Here is a 17,719-nt window from a genome sequence, read left to right on the forward strand (position 1 = left end):
CACACACAACAGCCCCACACACACAACAGCCCCACACACAACAGCCCCCCCCCAAACAACAGCCCCCCACACACAACAGCCCCACACACACAACAGCCCCACACACACAACAGCCCCACACACACAACAGCCCCACACACAACAGCCCCCCCCCAAACAACAGCCCCCCACACACAACAGCCCCACACACAACAGCCCCACACACAACAGCCCCACACACAACAGCCCCCCCAAACAACAGCCCCCCACACACAACAGCCCCACACACACAACAGCCCCACACACACAACAGCCCCACACACAACAGCCCCCCCCAAACAACAGCCCCCCACACACAACAGCCCCACACACACAACAGCGCCACACACAACAGCCCCCCCCCCAAACAACAGCCCCCCACACACAACAGCCCCACACACACAACAGCCCCCCACACACAACAGCCCCACACACACAACAGCCCCACACACAACAGCCCCCCCCAAACAACAGCCCCCCACACACAAAGCCCCCCACACACAACAGCCCCCCACACACAACAGCCCCCCCCAAACAACAGCCCCCCACACACAACAGCCCCACACACACAACAGCCCCACACACAACAGCCCCCCCCCAAACAACAGCCCCCCACACACAACAGCCCCACACACAACAACAGCCCCACACACAACAGCCCCCCCCAAACAACAGCCCCCCACACACAACAGCCCCCCCCAAACAACAGCCCCCCACACACAACAGCCCCACACACACAACAGCCCCCCACACACACAACAGCCCCACACACACAACAGCCCCACACACAACAGCCCCCCCAAACAACAGCCCCCCACACACCAGCCCCCCCAAACAACAGCCCCCCACACACAACAGCCCCCCCAAACAACAGCCCCCCCAAACAACAGCCCCCCCCAAACAACAGCCCCCCACACACAACAGCCCCATACACACAACAGCCCCACACACAACAGCTCCCCCAAAACAACAGCCCCACACACAACCGCCCCCCCAAACAACAGCCCCCCCCAAACAACAGCCCCCCACACACACAACAGCCCCCCGCCAAACAACAGCCCCACACACACAACAGCCCCACACACACAACAGCCCCACACACACACACACACACACACATAACAGCCCCCCCACACACACACAACAGCCCCACACACACACACACACACACACAACAGCCCCACACACAACAGCCCCCCCCCCCCCACACACACACAACAGCCCCACACACACACACACACACACAACAGCCCCACACACAACAGCCCCACACACACAACAGCCCCACACACACAACAGCCCACCATACACACACAACAGCCCCACACACACACACACACACACACACACAACAGCCCCCCACACACACACACAACAGCCCCCCCCACACACACAACAGCCCCACACACACACACACACAACAGCCCCACACACAACAGCCCCACACAACAGCCCCACACACAACAGCCCCCCCCCCACACACACACACACAACAGCCCCACACACACACACAACAGCCCCTCACACACACACACAACAGCCCCCCCCACACACAACACCCCCCCCACACACACACAACAGCCCCCCCATACACACACAACAGCCCCCCACACACACACACAACAGCCCCACACACACACAACAGCCCCCCCACACACACAGCAGCCCCCCACACACACACAAGAGCCCCCCACACACACACAACAGCCCCACACACACACAACAGCCCCACACACACACAACAGCCCCCCCCACACACACAACAGCCCCACACACACACACACACAACAGCCCCACACACACACAACAGCCCCCCCACACACACAACAGCCCCCCCACACACACAACAGCCCCACACACACACAACAGCCCCCCACACACACACACAACAGCCCCCCACACACACACACAACAGCCCCCCACACACACACAACAGCCCCACACACACACAACAGCCCCCCACACACACACACAACAGCCCCCCATACACACACAACAGCCCCCATCTCACACACACACACAACAGCCCCACACACACACAACAGCCCCCCCCCACACACACAACAGCCCCCCACACACACACAACAGCCCCCCACACACACACAACAGCCCCACACACACACAACAGCCCCCCCCACACACACACAACAGCCCCACACACACACACAACAGCCCCACACACACACAACAGCCCCCCCACACACACACAACAGCGCCACACACACACACACACACACACAACAGCCCCACACACACACAACAGCCCCCCACACACACACAACAGCCCCACACACACACAACAGCCCCCCACACACACACACAACAGCCCCACACACACACACACACACACACACAACAGCCCCACACACACACAACAGCCCCACACACACACAACAGCCCCCCACATGAGTAATGCAAGTCTTGTGACACAGCAGCAGCAGCAGAAGGACATTTTCCTCAACAGCCCTTTCTTTTGGAGGATGTTTTTACAATGTCATTTGGAACGTTGTGGTTTGGAATGTTGGGCAAAAGCACTGTTTCACCTGAAGCCTACAACTTGTTAGTGAGAATCCTGTTGTGAGGTGTCTAAAAATGACGTTTTTACTGCAGCCCTAAAGTGGTGAGAGAGAGCACATGGCCCCTGACAGTGCTGAGAGGAGGATGAGAAGACCATTGTGACTTTACAGCCAACAGTTGGCTGGCTCTCATCTGGCTCAGGACAGTGAGTCCTGACTTGGCCTCGGTTCAAGAGGAGGCTGCTTACAGTTTTCTTTTGCTTCTGTCAAGATAGAAACAAGGAGGAAGATAGTTTGGATGTACTCGCTCACTGATGTAAAGGTCCTGACGGTCAGACATTCTGACTGTGTTATTCTTCTCAATAGAATACTGTCAAGAAGTCTACAGTGTTGGTCATAACACGGATGAATCTTGCTCAACCTGTTTGAACCATTCAACTGTGGCACTGTCAAGGCTCATATCTTATAACTGCAGATGTAACATATCCAGTGTTAAGGATTTATTTTTGGCTTTTCACTTCCACCAAGCACCAATGGACCCAAGCTGAACACGTGTGTCCCTCAGAATCTTTAGTTGGAACCGGGAACATGCCTGTCTTCTGTCGAAAGTACAAAGAGAAGGTCCTGAAATCTGTGTGACTTCATGAGGACCTTTTTGCATTGTTGTCTCCACAGTGAGGTGAATCCTTCAACATTAGATCAACAACATGGTTTACAGTTGATTGGTTTATTTGTTTTTTATTATTCACTTCTGTGCCTACTTGCAACACTGAAATTTCCCCATTGTTATCTTATCTTGTCTTATATTATTTAAATTAAGTTTGGTGTTTATGTTAAGGTTGATTCTATAAGAGGAAAAACAGTTCATTACATGTTTGCATAATCCCCAGAACATGGCTGATTTCTCCCTGGAATATTTCTACAATCGTCAATATGTGTGTCACAATACATGTGATGTATTTATAGTTACATTCAACAGTAACAATTGTGAAACCGTTGCTAGGAGGCAAGGCATGCTCCATTATTGGCTCAGCAAAGTACTTTTATTTTTAGTTCAGTTGATTTATTGATTTGTATTTATTTTATTTAATGACATGGACAGTTCACAATATACAATAACCTTAACAAGATGTATTGCAGCAGGTTGTAGCTCGAGTGCTCATTTCCACCTGTAGTTCGGTCAGGGCACAGAAAAGGGAGTGCCGCAGGGCCGAACGGAAATGGCGCAAGTCAAAGCTCCAGGTTCAAAAAGAGATTTACAAAGAAAAGCTGAATATGTACAACCTAATCTTATGTAGAACTAGGGAAAGATATTTTTCTGAAATAATTGGAAGCTGCAGTAACAACTCGCGTGTCCTGTTTGCCACAGTAAACAGATTAACAAACCCTCCAGCTCAGCTGCCGTTAGAACTCATTTCCACATCCAAGTGTAATGAGTTTGCATTATTCTTTAATGACAAAGTTCAGGGCATTAAAAATGCTATAAATCCCACAATGCAAAAAATTACCCTAAAACCACCAAGACACTTAGAGCTGACTCACTTTGCACCAGTAACTGACAAAACTGTCCATGAGATCATCACCAGTCTGAGTTCATCTACATGCTGCCTTGATGTGTTACCCACCAAATTTCTAAAGTCTGTGCTGAACAGTTTGTTAGCACCACTCACTCACATAGTTAACATGTCGCTTCAATCTGGAACATTCCCAATGTCTTTGAAAACTGCGGTCATAAAGCCTCTCCTAAAGAAGAGCAGTCTTGATGCCGCAGTACTGAGTCATTACCGGCCCATCTCTAATCTGCCATTTTGGGGCAAAGTCCTTGAAAAGGTTGTTTACCAACAGCTCACAGATTTCCTCTTAATAAACAACTCATTTGATGTTTTTCAGTCAGGTTTTAGACCTCATCACAGCACTGAGACTGCTCTTGTCAAGGTGACAAATGACATCCGCCTGAACACTGACACGGGCAAAGCCTCAGTCTTAATTCTGTTAGATCTGAGTGCTGCTTTTGACACTGTCGATCATGGGATCCTCTTACAGAGACTAGAGGACTGGGTGGGCATCACTGGCACTGCCCTAAACTGGTTAAGGTCCTATCTGGAAGACAGGAAGTACTTTGTTGAAATTGGTAGCTGTGTCTCAGACCACATGACCCTGACCTGTGGAGTGCCCCAAGGGTCAGTCCTGGGTCCCCTTCTGTTCAACCTCTACATGCTGCCGTTAGGTCAGTTGATACGCAGTGAAAATGTGTCCTATCACAATTATGCAGACGACACTCAGATCTATGTTTCACTATCGGCAGGTGACTATGGACCAGTAGATTCACTCTGTCACTGCATCCAACAGATCAGTTTGTGGATGCAAAACAACTTTCTCCAGCTGAACTCAGACAAGACTGAAATAATCGTTTTTGGTCCACAGAAACAAAGAGAAAGTGTTAGCGGTCACCTCCAGAGTCTCGCTCTAAAACCTACAAACCAAATTAGAAATCTGGGGGTAATAATGGACTCAGACTTGAACTTTAATAGCCACGTCAAATCAATAACATCAGCAGCTTTTTACCATCTAAAAAACATTGCCAAAATCAAAAATATAGTGTCAAAACCAGATTTAGAGAGACTTATCCACGCGTTTGTCTCCAGTAGATTAGACTACTGTAACGGCCTGCTCACTGGTCTCTCCAAACGAGCTGTAAAACAGCTGCAGTACATCCAGAACGCTGCTGCTCGGGTCCTGACTAGAACCAGGAAGTATGATCACATTAGTCCTGTTCTCAGGTCTCTGCACTGGCTCCCTGTGGCTCAGAGAATAGACTTTAAAGCAGCTCTGCTTGTGTACAAGTCTCTCCATGGCCTAGCACCAAAGTACATCTTGGATATGTTAGTGCCATATGAACCATCTCGGACTCTGAGGACCTCAGGGACCGGCCTCCTGCTGGTGCCCAGAGTCAGGACTAAACATGGGGAATCTGCGTTTCAGTTTTATGCAGCTAAAATCTGGAACAGTCTTCCTGAAGATGTGAGACAGGCTTCTACTCTGACAATGTTCAAATCTAAGCTAAAAACTGTTTTGTTTAGCTGCGCATATGACTAAAAGGATTTTTTCTTTGCACTCTTCTCTTTTGTTTGTGATTTTATTAGTTTAGAAAATCAGTTGGATTGATAATTTTTAATTTAGTTAATTTTATTGTATTTCTGTAATTTCTTTGTAATTTGAATGCATTTTTCCTGCTGTGAAGCACTTTGAATTGCCTTGTGTATGAAATGTGCTCTACAAATAAACTTGCCTTGCCTTGCCTAGTCCCCGTGCAGGCTGCTGTTGTTAAGTCCCACTGAGATGTAGCATCTCTTTTTCAGAGGATCCAGGACTGTGAAGAGAGTGCAAACGGTTATGGTTGGCCTGTACGAAAAAGTAAGGATGAAAACCAATAAACTTCTCTTAAACAAGAAAGATGCACCTTTACAATTTGTACAACATCTTACAAACAGGGAAATATCTATCTCTACAGTATACTATGCCCTGCACGCTTTTCCCCTCATGTCAGTGCTTTTGAGTGTAATGGATGAGTCTATGGGTCTTTGGTCACTTATTCATAAGTTCTGTCATCCCTGAGTGTGGGGGCAATGTTTGAATGGGAGGCAGGGCTTTCATACAATCTGCAATAGAGAGTAAAAGTATTTTAACACTGCTGTTGTAATGTGTGCAGCACAAACACCAGTTATGTAATCTCAACACTAGTTTGATGCAGCCTTGGATAATGATATGAGAATAATAGATGACCTGGTCTCCTGGTTATTCATTAACAACTGCTGCTGCTGCAAACTTTATATTAAACTTTATTACCCAGAGCTATGGTTATAAAAAAAACATGCCACACATGCCTCAAGACTGTTGTAACTATAAATGCAGACTTTCTACATTACACATTTAAAAAAAATGCATTATGTCATTAGAGATTTAACCAGAATCTCAGCAGCCAATTTAAATGCAACGTACTAAGTCGTTTAATAACACAGTAGGCACCAGTTGCAAAGAATACTTCCGGACAGAATTATACCATAAGCAGTTTGGTTACAGTATTTGCACATGAAGATATATTGGAATTGAATTTGTCTCTGGAAGAATGACATACCTCACGCTCTCCACTGGAGTACCAGAATAAACATATTCACTGTCATCCACGAGTGTCCATCCAAAAAAAAAAAAAACATCATTGGCCAAATCTACACAGCAACCAGGCCTTGGACATGACGATCGATGTTAAAGGCAAAAAGCAGCGCATTTCAGAGTCCAGCAGACGGATCCTTTTAGTCCAAATTCCACTGTCAGCCTCTTTCCTCTCAGTACGTGCAGGTAGCGCGAGCCACACACCCTCCTCTTGACAAATCAGGAGGAGAGACGCTTGTATCGCTCCGCCACTGATGGAGCCAGTGCTGCGTCTCTGCACGATGAGGACAATGAGACATTCTAGCGCGCTGACCGGGCGCCAAACCCCATCAACAATGACCAGAGAGCAAGCGTGTGATTTACAGATTATGCGCGTAATGTAGCGCGAAGCACGCACGAGCACTACTTTAATGTGTTGGGCAAGGATAAATAGATGTGCAGGGGCAAGCCGGAACAAGCCGCTTTTCGAGGCGTGGGCTGCGGAGTTTAAAGGAACAGCGCGGCAGCGGCAGAGCGGCGCAGAGCGGCAGAGCGGCGCAGAGCGGCAGAGCGGCGCAGAGCGGCAGAGCGGCGCAGAGCGGCAGAGCGGCGCAGAGCGGCAGAGCGGCGCAGAGCGGCAGAGCGGCGCAGAGCGGCAGAGCGGCGCAGAGCGGCAGAGCGCAGCAGCGCGTCCAGTCCACGGTCCAGACTCCAGACCAGTGTCAAAGAGGAAGTAGACCTACAACATGTCAATGTTTTACACATTTATTTATTTATAATGATTTTATACAGCATAATAATGTTAATCATGGTCTGGACTGCTCTGTTCCACGCAGGTGTCCTACTGTCCTTGGCCTACTCTCTGACATGATGTTGATGACGTTTGTGGGCCAGGAGGATAGAAGTGTGTTTGGGGGAATCCTGGTGATACAGAACATGGAAACCCTCTCAGACCCGGTCTCAGACGCACTGCAGAATTCACTCACACTGGAATGCTCAGTGAACTGCTTCAGGTCAGGCTGTCTGTGCTGTCTGTGTAATTAAAAAAATATAAGCTCCAAAAAAAATCTGTCCGTCTTTTTTATTACAATGTCATTTAAACAAATATGATGACATTCAATTTATATTCAATTCAATTTATATTTGTAACACCCCAAATCCCAAACGCAGTTGCCTCGATGGGAGACAAAGACATGAGATTAGTCAAAACCTTTTTGCTTTCTTTTTTTCTCTTCCTGAGCTACACATGCAGCACATAAGACGCACACTGGTGAACACAGAACATGTATATTACATTTATTTTTACTCTTTAAAAGTACAGGCTGTTGAAGATGTTTTAACAGTCATCTTCCTCAAGCACATTTTCCAGATTGCTCATCTCATGAGTGTCCTTTAGGTGGCGCCTTGGGCCTGGTTTGAGATTGAATTGTGCTGTGCAGTAGTTGCACTTGTGTGGCTTGCCTATGTGAAGATTGATGTGGTATTGCAGCGAGGCCTTGTTGGGGAAGGTGCTATGACACAGAGGACATCTGTAAGGCTTGACTGGGCTGTGGACACGTACATGGCGAGACAAGGCAATCTTTTGGGGGAAACTCTTCTTACAAACTAAACACTGATAATAGTGGTGGTCTTTTATGTGCTGGACATAATGATCCATGCGCTGGAAGACGTGGTCACATTGTTGGCACAAATATGACTTTGGGAAACGGTTGTCCACTCTATCTGCTTTAACTGTACTTTGTGTTGGCGTATCCAGAGGAACAGCAATCTCATGTTCTGCCACAGGTTCTTCAGTTGTACTATTTAGTTCACCTTTTCCATCATCTTTGTCCGGCAAACTGTCCAGCAGTCTTTCGTCTTCATTGGGATATTCTCTGTTTGTTGATGTGGTGCCATTTGCAGGACTGTGTAGTTCAAATTTAGCATTAGACAGGCCTACATGTTTCCAATTGTCATTGGTCATTATGTTACTTTCTAATTCCAATACCTTCAGGCAGCATATTGCATTTTCATAATCAACTTCGCCCATTTGAGGGTCAATAATAGCTTTCTGCTTTAAAGTAGCATTGGCGCCCTGTGTCTGCTGGATTTCCTCTTCTTTTGAGGTGTTCTCCGGGGCGGGGCTGAAGTGAAGGGAAATGGCTTGAGCACACTTTTCCACCACACGACTCATTTGCAGAGCACTGGCTGCTGTGAGGTATGTAACCAGTTCACATCGAGGGACCTAAACATATAAATATAGGGACATTAAAGTGGGAAAATAAAACAAAACATGATCAATATTACTGCAGTGGTGGGCAAAATGATCGGAACCCTTGCCATGTCTGTTAAAACACCCACAAAAAGAAGTGAAAGGAAATAGCTTTACGTAAAAATGCATGAGTATTTGAGTCAGTTGGAATCATGATATTATTTTGAATTTCGTTTTGTTCTGTCAAAAGTCCATGAGTAGATGACAAATGATTATTTATTGGTATTTTTTTAGGATTGTTAATTTAGTTTTGCTCTTGAAGAAGAGAAAACAGAACCATTTTGTCAATTATTTGAGTAATCATTTTTGTAATTGATTGATTGTCCAAAGCCATAATGAAGAATTGTTAATGACTAACTTGCCAGATGGCCCCGGTTAACAACGTGGCACAGTTAAGTGTTTCGCCTAAGGACAGTTCTAGGAAATGTGAGACACTTATGATGATATTGTCCACCTCTGTTCTTGGATCACCTCTAGGACTCCAGTGTAGCAAGACAGCAATAATCTTTCCCCCACTTCAACATCGGTAACCACGCCAACAGCCAGCTCCGCCCGACCGTCATGAAGTAAAAACTGGTCCCGAAGAAAGTCAGAAGCTGCAGCCAACACCACTTTGTGACCATGAAAACTGAGCTTTTCGGTAGCACCCAAAGGACCTCTCAGCAGGAGCGTGATGTCACAGAAGTGCCTCTCCTCTCGCAGGGCGTTCATTCTGCTGAGCACAGCTTCAGGGTGGGAGGGGAGTCTGAACTGAAGAGAATCAGGTTGGTCTGACATGAGGCTGCTGTTTTGGAAACAGAGGGTTTACGGTGAGCACAATGCATTATACTGCAATATATCACAACTTTTCATTTATGTTTGTTAGGGATGGATAATTCAAAAATATGTAATGGGAATATTTTTAAAACTGGTATCAAAACAGAAAAACTCTAAAATAACCCTTTATAGAAGTATTCAAAAGTGGTCCTAGTACAGTAGCCTATTTCTAAAAACTTGTATTTGAGTTACACAAATATGCAAATTCACTTTTCTTTTTTGTCTTTACATTACTGCATTGCTGGGTTACATTTGACAGATTTTATGTGGCGTAATCCAGCCCCATGCACATACCTGTAGTGTAGGTTACTCACTCTCTGATAGATCCTTGCACACAAACCACTTCTCTTCACTGTCTCCTCCTTCACTCGTCCACACTGGTCAGTAAAGGAATGGTCTGGCTGAGGGTGTGTGCTTTTCTGCTGAGGACCCTGAATCAAAAGAGAAAATGAGTTAACCCTTTCAGTGTCCTCCTGGGCCAGGATTTAGTGGCACTTCTGTTGTATTTTTGACTAATAACAAAACAGGTCCTATAATAGTCCTATAATAGCCCTTTTATTGTCCTTTTATAGTCCTATAGTCCTGTAACAGTCCTGTAATAGTCCTGTTATAGCCCTGTAATAGTCCTGTTATAGTCTTAGAATAGTCCTTTTATAGTCCTGTTATAGTCCTGTAATAGTCCTGTAATAATCCCGTTGTAGTCCGAGAATAGTCTTGGAATAGTCGTGTTATAGTCCTGTAATAGTCCTGTTATAGCACTGTTATAGTCCTTTTATAGTCCTGTAATAGTCCTGTAATAGTCCTGTTATAGTCCGAGAATAGTCTTGGAATAGTCCTGTTATAGTCCTGAAATAGTCCTGTTATAGCACTGTTATAGTCCTTATATAGTCCTGTTATAGTCCTGTAATAGTCCTGTTATAGTCCGAGAATAGAGATAACATTGTTATACATTATGTTGGCCATAATGTATAACAGTGTTATGGTCCTGTTATAGTCCTGTTATAGTCCTGTTATAGTCCTGGAATAGTCCCGTTATAAATCGTTATAGTCCTGTTATAAGTTGTTAAAGTCCTGTATTAGTCCTGTTATAGTCCTGTAATAGTCCTGTTATAGTCCTGTAATAGTCCTGTAATAGTCCTGTTATAGTCCTGTTATAAGTTGTTATAGTCCTGTAATAGTCCTGTAATAGTCCTGTTATAAGTTGTTATAGTCCTGTATTAGTCCTGTATTAGTCCTGTTATAGTCCTGTAGTAGTCCTGTAATAGTCCTGTTATAGTCCTGTTATAAGTTGTTATAGTCCTGTAATAGTCCTGTAATAGTCTTGTTATAGTCCTGTTATAGTCCTGTTATAAGTTGTTATAGTATTGGTACTGTCACAGAAGGCCAAAATATTTGGTGTAAAAATATATTGGACTATTATTGGACCAGTGAAAACAGTTTAGTTACAGAGTAATAGAATAAGCTCTGTCTCTGTCCTTGAAGCCCCACTGCCCCAGACACCACCGTCAGTGTGAATAATGTGCAGCAGCACTTTGCCACAGCCGCACAGTCATGCGGCGAAGAGGAGCCAAAGCCGCGTCTGCTCCGCCCTCATACCGTCCACGAAGCCCCGCTCTGCAGCTCGACCCTCGTGAGAACGGACTCGGTTTTCTTCCTGCTTCTCACTAATTTGTCAGTCCAGGCTTTACGGAAGCAGGGTCAAGACGCGTTTAGCTTGAGCTCCGGGAACACTGACATGTAAAGAAGACTCGACTCCGTCCGCAACAAGTCCAGACGCGCGTCGGACCACGAAGACCGAACAACTGCGCTGTGCTGGAAGAGGACCCCGAAGCCAGAGGACACACACGGCGTAAGTACTTTGAAACCGCCCGGTGCACATGCAAAACGCTGTTGTGTTTCTTTTAAGATCCCGCAGAGAACGTCAAAAGTCCGTAAACATTGTTGTGCGCAATGTAAGTCAAGTGTCGAATCTGCCCAAGCATCATGTTGGCCATAATGTTAGAATCCTAGAGGACTGCGTGGCGTCTCATCACATCTGCCCCACTGTCAGACTAATATTATCATTATTATCATAATTATCATTATTATCATGGGCCAAAGCCAGAATACAACAGCAGTTTATCAAGATGGATACAGTACATCCACTTATTAGGCCACTATTATTATTCTTATGGGTTTGAGAAATAAAAAAGAAGAACTGAGTGGAGGAGGTGCAAAAAAGAGGTTGAGTTTGGAACACTTACAATTGTTATTAGAGAAGGAGCTTTTGTATGTAATGGCTTTGCAAAGAGCTCATTTCAGAGGGTCCCGTGCCAATGATGCACAGACCCGAATAAAACCATGTGCGAGTCTGAAAAAGACTCATGGTGGACAAAGTAGACAGTAGAATAGCAAAGGCTTAGTATTGCAGGAGATAGATTTTATTCGTTTATACAAGAAAAACATTGCCATTTGGAGATTACAAAACTTAAATTGGGTTTACGTTACATTACATTACTTTACGTTACATTACATTACATTGCATTACATTACATTACAGCAACTTACACAGTATTTAGAAGAAACAATGGCCTGCTGGTTTAGGTTTCTCTGAACTTCTCACAGCTACAGTTTTTGTTGTGGTTCTGAGACTGATGACTTGCAACTGGAGCTTTTGATTGAGTCACTTGTGATTCATAAAAAGTCTTCCTCTGACAGTTGATTGAGCACATCTCTGAAGAACAATGCGGGCAATTGTTGCTGAAAGTACTTTTTCTATCTCGTTATGATGTAAATTTATAATAGTATGTAATATGTTGGCTGTAATTGAATGCAGAAAGAATGGTTTATGTTTAGAAATACTGTTTCTAATTGCGATTTTTCTGACAAATATTGCGTTTGTGAAAAGAATACAAGTTGATCAAATGTCAAAAGTAATAGCACACGTACTACTGCAAACTGGCACGCTGTGGACCGTGGCACACTGTGGACCGTGGCACACTGTGGACCGTGGCACGCTGTGGACCGTGGCACGCTGTGGACCGTGGCACGCTGTGGACCGTGGCACACTGTGGACCATGGCACACTGTGGACCGTGGCACGCTGTGGACCATGGCATAATGTGGACCATGGCACGCTGTGTACCGTGGCACGTTGTGGACCGTGGCACGCAGTGGACCGTGGCACACTTTGGACCATGGCACACTTTGGAGCATGGCACACTTTGGACCATGGCACACTTTGGACCATGGCACACTTTGGACCATGGCACACTCTGGACCATGGCACGCTGTGGACCATGGCACGCTTTGGACCATGGCACATTGTGGACCGTGGCACACTTTGGACCATGGCACACTTTGGAGCATGGCACACTTTGGAGCATGGCACACTTTGGAGCATGGCACACTTTGGACCATGGCACACTCTGGACCATGGCACGCTGTGGACCGTGGCACGCTTTGGACCATGGCACATTGTGGACCATGGCACGCTGTGGACCATGGCACGCTGTGGACCATGGCACGCTGTGGACCATGGCACACTGTGGACCGTGGCACATTGTGGACCATGGCACGCTGTGGACCATGGCACGCTGTGGACCATGGCACACTGTGGACCATGGCATAATGTGGACCATGGCACGCTGTGGACCGTGGCACGTTGTGGACCATGGCACGTTGTGGACCATGGCACGCTGTGGACCATGGCACGCTGTGGACCATGGCACGTTGTGGACCATGGCACGTTGTGGACCATGGCACATTGTGGACCATGGCATGCTGTGGACCATGGCACGCTGTGGACCATGGCACATTGTGGACCATGGCACGCTGTGGACCATGGCACATTGTGGACCATGGCACGCTGTGGACCATGGCACGCTGTGGACCATGGCACATTGTGGACCATGGCACGCTGTGGACCATGGCACATTGTGGACCATGGCACGCTGTGGACCATGGCACGCTGTGGACCATGGCACACATTGTGGACCATGGCATGCTGTGGACCATGGCACATTGTGGACCATGGCACGCTGTGGACCATGGCACGCTGTGGACCATGGCACATTGTGGACCATGGCACGCTGTGGACCATGGCACATTGTGGACGATGGCACACTGTGGACGATGGCACACTGTGGACCATGGCACGCTGTGGACCATGGCACGCTGTGGACCATGGCACAATGTGGACCATGGCAGAATGTGGACCATGGCACATTGTGGACCATGGCATAATGTGGACCATGGCACGCTGTGGACCATGGCACATTGTGTACCATGGCACGCTGTGGACCATGGCACGCTGTGGACCATGGCACATTGTGGACCATGGCACGCTGTGGACCATGGCACACTGTGGACCGTGGCACATTGTGGACCATGGCACGCTGTGGACCATGGCACGCTGTGGACCATGGCACACTGTGGACCATGGCATAATGTGGACCATGGCACGCTGTGGACCATGGCACGCTGTGGACCGTGGCACGTTGTGGACCGTGGCACGCAGTGGACCGTGGCACGCTGTGGACCATGGCACACTTTGGACCATGGCACGCTGTGGACCGTGGCACGCTGTGGACCGTGGCACACTGTGGACCATGGCACACTGTGGACCGTGGCACGCTGTGGACCATGGCATAATGTGGACCATGGCACGCTGTGTACCGTGGCACGTTGTGGACCGTGGCACGCAGTGGACCGTGGCACACTTTGGACCATGGCACACTTTGGACCATGGCACACTCTGGACCATGGCACGCTGTGGACCATGGCACGCTTTGGACCATGGCACATTGTGGACCGTGGCACACTTTGGACCATGGCACACTTTGGAGCATGGCACACTTTGGAGCATGGCACACTTTGGAGCATGGCACACTTTGGACCATGGCACACTCTGGACCATGGCACGCTGTGGACCGTGGCACGCTTTGGACCATGGCACATTGTGGACCATGGCACGCTGTGGACCATGGCACATTGTGGACGATGGCACACTGTGGACGATGGCACACTGTGGACCATGGCACGCTGTGGACCATGGCACGCTGTGGACCATGGCACAATGTGGACCATGGCAGAATGTGGACCATGGCACATTGTGGACCATGGCACACTGTGGACGATGGCACACTGTGGACCATGGCACGCTGTGGACCATGGCACGCTGTGGACCATGGCACAATGTGGACCATGGCAGAATGTGGACCATGGCACATTGTGGACCATGGCATAATGTGGACCATGGCACGCTGTGGACCATGGCACATTGTGGACCATGGCACGCTGTGGACCATGGCACGCTGTGGACCATGGCACATTGTGGACCATGGCACGCTGTGGACCATGGCACACTGTGGACCGTGGCACATTGTGGACCATGGCACGCTGTGGACCATGGCACGCTGTGGACCATGGCACACTGTGGACCATGGCATAATGTGGACCATGGCACGCTGTGGACCATGGCACGCTGTGGACCGTGGCACGTTGTGGACCGTGGCACGCAGTGGACCGTGGCACGCTGTGGACCATGGCACACTTTGGACCATGGCACACTTTGGACCATGGCACACTTTGGACCATGGCACACTCTGGACCATGGCACGCTGTGGACCATGGCACGCTTTGGACCATGGCACATTGTGGACCATGGCACGCTGTGGACCATGGCACGCTGTGGACCATGGCACACTGTGGACCATGGCACAATGTGGACCATGGCATAATGTGGACCATGGCACATTGTGGACCATGGCACGCTGTGGACCATGGCACGCTGTGGACCATGGCACATTGTGGACCATGGCACGCTGTGGACCATGGCACACTGTGGACCATGGCACAATGTGGACCATGGCATAATGTGGACCATGGCACATTGTGGACCATGGCACGCTGTGGACCATGGCACGCTGTGGACCATGGCACGCTGTGGACCATGGCACATTGTGGACCATGGCACGCTGTGGACCATGGCACGTTGTGGACCATGGCACGCTGTGGACCATGGCACGCTGTGGACCATGGCACGTTGTGGACCATGGCACGTTGTGGACCATGGCACATTGTGGACCATGGCACGCTGTGGACCATGGCACACTGTGGACCATGGCACATTGTGGACCATGGCACGCTGTGGACCATGGCACATTGTGGACCATGGCACGCTGTGGACCATGGCACGCTGTGGACCATGGCACATTGTGGACCATGGCACGCTGTGGACCATGGCACGTTGTGGACGATGGCACGCTGTGGACCATGGCACGCTGTGGACCATGGCACGCTGTGGACCATGGCACAATGTGGACCATGGCACAATGTGGACCATGGCACATTGTGGACCATGGCATAATGTGGACCATGGCACGCTGTGGACCATGGCACATTGTGGACCATGGCACGCTGTGGACCATGGCACGCTGTGGACCATGGCACATTGTGGACCATGGCACGCTGTGGACCATGGCACATTGTGGACCATGGCACGCTGTGGACCATGGCACATTGTGGACCATGGCACATTGTGGACCATGGCACGCTGTGGACCATGGCACAATGTGGACCATGGCACGCTGTGGACCATGGCATAATGTGGACCATGGCACGCTGTGGACCATGGCACGCTGTGGACCATGCCATAATGTGGACCATGGCACGCTGTGGACCATGGCACGCTGTGGACCATGGCATAATGTGGACCATGGCACGCTGTGGACCATGGCACGCTGTGGACCATGGCACGCTGTGGACCATGGCACGCTGTGGACCATGGCACGCTGTGGACCATGGCACGTTGTGTATCTTCCAGGGAACACACTTTGGACAGTTGCATTTTGTTTTAGCTTTGTCAACAAGAGTCTGGCAAATGACAACTATGGATAGAGTTGTTAAGATATTCTCAAAGAAGATCAATGACACTATAAAATAATATTACTCAAGTAAAACACAAAGTACAAAGTAGAGTTCTAAGAAATAAGAGTAAGAGTAATAAAGTACTTTTGGGGGAAACTTCATGTAATGACAAAACATTAAATAATACACAAAATCTAGTATTTTTATTTTCAAAATGAGACAATTAAATCATATGCAAGAAACACAAATGCTCAGATCATTTACCATGGTCTGCATGAAGCTTTTGCCAGGGAAGACTGAGTAGTTACATCATTACATTACATTAGGAGTAAAATTATGCTGTCTGAAAACAACTCTTCAAAATGTTATTTGCGTAAATTATGTAATTGAGTAAGTGAGTACAACCCACCTCTGACAATGGACATTACAAACTGTGCAACTTAAGAGCAAGTAGTGGGCTTTACAGTGGCTTCAGCTCTGACACAGATAAGGCCAAGGCAGAAAACTGGAGAAAACTCTGCACTCTGATAATCGTTTGGGTGTGTGCGGCTGACAGAGCTGCACTTTTCAGTTTCAGTAGTTTGACTGCACTAGTATGACAAACGTGTGAGCTTAGTTTGTGGTGCGATGAGCTCTTGGTTTGGTGCAACCTTCACATTGTTTAGAGCATCTTGCCTAAAATGTGAATGAACTAAGGCTAGTCTACAGTTTCCATTTAAGATAAGATATTCCTTTATTGTCCACACATGGGGAAATGTCGTTGTTGCGTTTGAATAATAGTACACTTTCTTTGTCTTTGTATGACTCAATTCATTACCATTCTGTATTGTTGCCGTGTGCTCTCCTTTATCACCAAAGATGACTGAAAAAGTTTTAATTTCAAAGACTTAAGTACATGTTTGCAGTGCAGTGTTGTGCCTCCGCTTCAGTTTCCTCTTGTCAGCTGGTCAGAGCAGGAGGAACACGGCAGCCACATGTAGAGAGTAGAGCTGCTTCACAACAGTCACTCACAGGAAGCAAGTGAGGAAGTTGCTCAAACCTCACAAAAACAAAGGTTTGGCTTCTTGTCACTTGACTTCGAGTGTAGATCTTTTGTTTTAGACAGCTGTAACTCTTCGTAG

The 17,719-nt window shown here is 48.0% G+C and overlaps 2 protein-coding genes across 4 annotated transcripts in view; both read right to left on the reverse strand.

The window, feature by feature from the left end:
• rc3h2 (ring finger and CCCH-type domains 2) overlaps positions 1 to 7,061 on the reverse strand; it is a 48,256-nt gene extending 41,195 nt beyond the window's left edge. The window contains exon 1 of one of the 3 annotated variants that reach the window (XM_072455336.1): positions 6,670 to 7,061. The gene's annotated coding sequence lies outside the window, so the exon portion shown is untranslated. The remainder of the gene's footprint in view (positions 1 to 6,669) is intronic. The other 2 variants (XM_072455335.1, XM_072455333.1) reach the window with 2 other exon arrangements.
• Positions 7,062 to 7,907: 846 nt separating this feature from the next.
• On the reverse strand, positions 7,908 to 9,713 carry LOC140367565 (zinc finger and BTB domain-containing protein 26-like). Its single transcript, XM_072454092.1, has 2 exons — positions 9,406 to 9,713; positions 7,908 to 8,907 (listed from the first exon to the last, which is right to left on the reverse strand). The coding sequence occupies exons 1-2, from the start codon at positions 9,709 to 9,711 to the stop codon at positions 8,020 to 8,022; spliced, it is 1,194 nt and encodes a 397-aa protein (XP_072310193.1). The 5' UTR covers positions 9,712 to 9,713; the 3' UTR covers positions 7,908 to 8,019.
• Between the last annotated feature and the right edge of the window lie 8,006 nt (positions 9,714 to 17,719).

The sequence above is a fragment of the Eucyclogobius newberryi genome, unplaced genomic scaffold (assembly GCF_026437365.1).
Source record: "Eucyclogobius newberryi isolate DKJ021-1_F unplaced genomic scaffold, fEucNew1.0.hap1 SCAF_2, whole genome shotgun sequence".
NCBI lineage: Eukaryota > Metazoa > Chordata > Actinopteri > Gobiiformes > Gobiidae > Eucyclogobius > Eucyclogobius newberryi.

Excerpts from the sequence above, each read along its gene's own strand:
- LOC140367565 (XM_072454092.1), bottom strand. The coding sequence starts at position 9,711 with ATGTCAGACCAACCTGATTCTCTTCAGTTCAGACTCCCCTCCCACCCT. Across the intron at positions 8,908-9,405 it reads GCTACACTGGAGTCCTAGAG|GTCCCTCGATGTGAACTGGT; the intron begins GTGATCCAAGAA and ends TTATATGTTTAG.